The sequence below is a fragment of the Priapulus caudatus genome, unplaced genomic scaffold (genome assembly GCF_000485595.1).
Source record: "Priapulus caudatus unplaced genomic scaffold, Priapulus_caudatus-5.0.1 Scaffold468, whole genome shotgun sequence".
In the NCBI taxonomy this organism is placed as follows: domain Eukaryota; kingdom Metazoa; phylum Priapulida; class Priapulimorpha; order Priapulimorphida; family Priapulidae; genus Priapulus; species Priapulus caudatus.
Window position 1 is genome coordinate 179,338 of NW_014577529.1, and position 5,695 is coordinate 185,032.

Genomic DNA, 5,695 nt, shown 5'->3' on the forward strand with positions numbered 1-5,695 from the left:
TGCAGGCGGCGGCACCCAGCACATCGCATGTACGCAATGTGTGTGTGTGTGTGTGTGTGTGTGTGTTGTGTGTTGTGTGTGTTGTGCGTGTGCGTGTGCGTGTGCGTGTTGCTCGTGCGTGTCGGCTGTGTGCGCCTGTGTGTGGCGTGCGTGCATACGAGCTCGCGCCATCAATCTAGCTGACGTAAGTGATTGAAAAGCTGGCTCTAGTTCGTACACAACCATGCGGATATTATCAAGTCCTTTATCCATAGACGACCGCTCTACAATTTCACTCATTATTCAGTCGACAGGTTCATTAGCCTGGGTAGAAAGAGGGATGCAATATAATCTTCAATCCTATATTAAACTCGCAGCTCCCTTTGTTCCGCTGCTGTTTTAGTGCTTCGCGTCGCCGTTAACCTCAACTTATATAGAACCTAATTTACCCTGAATAAGAACGAGCCGCGGAAAAAGCATGAAAAGGGGAAGCTTACATAACGGGACTCGTAAAAGCTTTTACGTTGCACGCCGCTGCTTGCGCCGTCGCGTTGTTTTGCGGCTTAGATTTGGACGTAATTTATGACTGGCGCCGCGCCAGCGTCGCGACGGCTGTTTGTCGCCGCATTCTACGTTATGAGCTCAGTGTTTACCTTGGACTAAACGCTAGTCCGTTCGACAGAAGCGATTATACGTCAGAATGCATCCCATTATGAGTTCGGTTAGCACGTCGCTCACGTGTAGGCACTGCGGTTCGCGAATAAATAACGGGCTATGCGCGCACACTGAACGCACTCGCGCACTATTACACGCACGCGCACACGTGCGCACGCACGCACACGTACACTTCGCGCATTTATGCACGTACACACGTACCACCAGCGCACGCACACACACACACATGCACACAATGTCTCATCCGTTTCGATTAAAATGTTGCGATCGGATAGAAAAAGATCGGTCTGTCCGCTTAGCTATCGTCTGTCCACGTCAGCCGTGAAACTGTCGTCTGCGACGTGTTGGAGTCGAATTCGTCACTCATGCGCGCACTCATAAAGCCATTCTATACTCATCAACGCCCATTGTCGTCTGCGAGAGGCGACGTCAGAGAGGCGACGTCGGAAGGCGACGTCAGGAAGGCGAGCGCGGCGACAACGTCGGCGCAACGTTGTCTATAATAAAGATGTGGCAGGCGACGTCGGCAATTTCCATTAAACTCTTGTCATCGTCTACGTCGATCTGCGTTAGCACTTACAGAGAGAGAGAAAGAGAAGAGAGAGAGAGGGGAGAGGAGAGAGAGAGAGAGGGGGGAAGGGGGGGGGGGGGGGGGGGGGGGGGAGAGAGAGAGAGAGAGAGAGAGAGAGCTACGGCGGTCTAGTCGTTAGTGTGACCTCCTTTTACTTGGTGAACTGTGATAAGCTCCTGGCCGAGACACTGAATGTTCTTAGTGTGTAAAACATCGGTTCTCAACATTAGGAACTGTGAATCCCTTTATGATTTAGATGACTACGTAAAATAGCAGGCTCGTCACCATTTCCAAATGAGTTGTAAAACACCCTTGCGACAACCACCCACTGTGTGATTTAGCCTGGTGTAATACGCCAGCGGTCTCTGACAGAATCTTCAATATGCCGAAGGTGGTCAGAACTTAGTGGAAAAGCAGAAACGAGGTAGGATTCACCACAAAAACTAGAGAAAAGTAAGTAAGTGTAGTAAGAATGTGCGTGTGCTTCTATTGCAGGTGGGCAAGATGGAGTTGCTGAACATTGTCGTACCTGTTGCCGTCGGCCTGACAACGGCCCTCTTCCTCGTCATGCTCTTGTGGGCCATCCGCCATTTCAACTCGCAGAGCAAAGTTCCCGAACGACGCGAGAGCATTGTAGTAAGTATTTAATCACCATCGCTTCCGCTGGGTGGCGTCACGCCTGCGCATGTGGTGAAGATGTCACATGATTAATGGCACTTCTGTATCGGCGTCTATAGCGCGTGCCATTCACATTAAGCTGTCCGCGTTGTTCCTGCGAACGCTACACGGGCTTACTCGATCATCAGATAGTGCAGCCAGGGACCGAACCGGAATATATTAACGTTAGAAATCCGCGCCGTCGTCTCATTCAAGATGGCTCAGGCGCCGGACATAAACGTAAGCCCTCCGTCCTCCCCCAACGCAGTCGCGGCAAAAATCTACTCGGATTGACGACGGTGATTAATCGATGATTGATCATTCATTAATCCCCTTGCCGTCGGCGAAACCGATCCAGGCGGAACCGCGTGTATAATTACCTGCAATTAATTACCGTTGTTCACCAACCGACGGAGACGGAATAATTAGAATAAATTGTCGTGCTTGCATTATTAAGTGATAGCTGCACGACATGACGCGTTTCCCTCTGCATATGTGTATATATGTATATGTATCAAGAGTATATAATTTCAAAGAGAGCTCTTTGAGATTATTTGCTTATATGTGCATGTAGGCCTATGTGTGTGTACGAGCGTATGTGTATTGTGTGTATGTATATATATATAATTTCATGGCTTCGTTTTACGGTCCCGATCTAAAGTGACTAGTTCGCTCTCTAGCAACGAATCGTAAATGCGAAAATTTTGTGACGAGTTGTTAGCATAAAACGTAATTACTTCGCCGCGAAATACATACTTCGGCAATATAAAGTTTTTTAGATAGATATTAAAAAAACCACTCAAGCGATTCGACTTTTTGCACGTAAAAGCGGGTAAAGCGTTGCACAGCGAGAGGTTGTAGAAATGCCAGCGGCCATTTTGTACGAAACAGTTCCTGTCACAGAAATCTTTGCAAAAAACAGCAGTTGCTTATCAGCGTCCCGTGCGCAACTACAGAACCATAAGAAGAAAGTTAAATTAAAGCTTGATATACAGCAACAGATTGTCAGTGACAATAGGAAATGTCCAACATGATACGCGGCGCACTGCGCATAGACATGGGGATCTAACCGTTATTTCACATGAGCAATATAAAGTGGGTAGACTTGCCGTAAGGTTGGATGTATATACCACGCTACACCCGTCCCGCGATGCGCTTGCCAGCGTGTGCGTTATCACGATGTTGGCTTCACCGTGTTGTTACAGGAGGAGGGAGGAGAGGTGGAGCAGAACAGCGGCGACACGAGCGTGCTGCTGCTCGGCGAGCCGGGAGAGAGCACCGAGGACGAGTGCTAGAGCCTGCCGTCACCCTCTCCATGTCACAGCAACGCGAGACACGCCGCCGCGCCGGTAGCACTGAGGATCCGCCAGTCAGCAGCAATCGGAGTTATCCGCCGCCGCCGCCGCCGCCGCCGACAGTGTGTGTGCCAACCGGCGGAAAACACTACGACGAGATAGAAAGGACGGGTCGGCGTATTTCGCGCGTGTCGCCGAATGATGTTTGTCGTCAGATGATCCATGATGTCATCATGTCCAAGATGTCTTCATGCTGTCTCTCGTCTGCGGCGACTTTGTCTCCTGCTCCGCGACTTTGTATCCTGCCTGGCGGTCAACGTCTCTCCTTTCCTGCGGTTATCTCGTCGTCTGCCTAGCGTCCACCTTTTCCTCTGCCTGGCAGCTAGTTAGTCTCCTGTCCGGTAGCAATCTTGTTTCCTGTTCCGCGGCCATTTTGTCTCCCGTCCCGCGGCCATTTTGTCTCCTGCCCGGGGTCATCTTGTCTCCTTCCTCGCGGCCATCTTGTCTCCTGTCTTGCGACCCTCTTGTCTTCTGCCCGGCGGCCATCCATTACGATCGCGCGGGGATGCATGTATGAGCCGCGCGTGATTTTACCATATCAAATTTTCATGCAGACTCAGAAGGTATTACGATTTTCAACTGTCGATGTGTTTGTTATTGAGTACGATCTACTGTTTCTTACTCGCGGCGCTAAGCGGTAGCAGCTTAACTGCCAGTACTACTGCACTGGGCTTTAAACTCGTGTCGCCATGATTTATATGCACGTTTGGAACAACAACGTGGAATTTGAGAAGAGAACCCGTACCTTACTTGATCCCAGTTGAAAACCCCACACTTCAAGATGGCGTCTAGCAAGTCTAACAATCGCGCTTTAGAAGTTCCTTTACAACGTTGCATCGCTTAGCAGATCTCGGGTAATCGAGCGGTCTCGGACAATTATTGTCTGATTGGCCTCGGAAATACCGGCAAAAAACAGAATAATTCCCAGACAGCTGCGGAGACCTCACATCACAAAGGATCCATTAAAAGCTCACATAAGCATGCACTCTAGCCAATTTTCATGCCGGTTGTATCTAAATGCACTACTAGCATTAATGCGTGCCCATGAAATGAATATTTTCGAGAAATGTTCCATATTACCATAGTTACGACCCGATAACCATGGAAACGCTGCGTCGCAGTCGTACTGCGATTTACTGACGAGTTACTACGTCGCAGCATGAGAGGGGGAACAATCCAGAGCTCATCTCACGAATCGGAACTATGCGCTCCTGTCGCCACCTGCATTAAACGCAGACATTTTCAGTATAGGCAGGGCTTGTTGTCTCACTCACGAACTAGTCAGATAGTAAATGACCAAGACATATCATGCGGTTTTAATAGCAGAACTGCCACATACATTTCCGTGTCATTTGATGTTTGATTGCTGAGCAAATCCAGCAATCAAACTAACTGCGAACTAAAATGCCTTAACTAGGGTACATACGCGCGCGCGAGCACCCGCGCATGCACAATATATATATATTGACATGGATTAACACGTACGTACAAAAAACATACGTATTTGGAATGTATCTCTAAAAAATCTCGCATTATAATTGGTGCAGAGCTTCGGTTCTCACTGAATTGATTCTCACCCAATTCTCACTTTCCATATTGCGCCTGAGGTCGTATTTGTGATCGCTTGTTCAGAATCTGCCGAGGATTTTAGAATTTAAATAAGACAACATAAAAATTAAATATGTATATATATCGGAATTTCTCGTTTCAACATTTCTTAACCGCCCGATTTATAACAAATTCCTATTGCAGTGGTCCATAACCTTTTTTTGAAACCCCTTTAGTTATTGTAACATTTTGTCGAGCATGTTGTCAAGAAACCATAACTTTATACAATTATTGGAGATCATAGTAAAATATGTAAAATTATATTATCAATTTATTTTTATTCTAAAACAATAGTATCTAAAGGGGAAAATAACACCACAAAAAGTAGAATGGGGTATTACTAACATTGTAATTAAACGAGCCGTCATCTCTAGAAGTAAGATCGCACGCTCCTATGGATACGGACACCACATGCACAGTTTAAGAAGCACGGACCCAATACAATAAAGGTTTTAGCAACTACAGTGTGATCTCTTTCACAGCCTAATAATTTGATGATTCTAAGCTAGCGTAAGAGAAAGAACCAAAAAATATAGCGACACAGGGTTTGCCATATGAGAGTCCAGCGAGAAATTATAAACGACACTACTAGGGCTCATAGGGTCTATGTCCCCCAGGGTACTGCCGGAACGTACCCTGGGTACGGTACGGTATACCGGAACGTACCCTGGTCACTATTTGATATGGTTAGGGTTAGGATTAGGGTTAGGGCTCGGTTTCTGGTTAGGGTTAGGGCTAGGGAGTAGGCGTAGGCGACTCCCTAGACTCGTTAGTGGAGTAGGCGAGGTACGGTCCGGCATAGTAGATACTCAAAAAAATGTAACAGGGCAGTTCCGGCAGTACCCCGGGG

General features: G+C 47.6%; 1 protein-coding gene across 2 annotated transcripts in view; it reads left to right on the forward strand.

Moving 5' to 3' along the window:
* The window catches only part of LOC106810727, a 123,240-nt gene extending 119,236 nt beyond the window's left edge, over positions 1 to 4,004 (forward strand). For both annotated transcript variants that reach the window (XM_014814165.1, XM_014814166.1), the window contains exons 5-6: positions 1,721 to 1,861; positions 3,088 to 4,004. In XM_014814165.1, the coding sequence (XP_014669651.1) occupies positions 1,721 to 1,861; positions 3,088 to 3,177 (231 nt within the window). In that variant the 3' untranslated portion in view covers positions 3,178 to 4,004. The remainder of the gene's footprint in view (positions 1 to 1,720; positions 1,862 to 3,087) is intronic.
* The last annotated feature ends 1,691 nt before the right edge of the window (positions 4,005 to 5,695 follow it).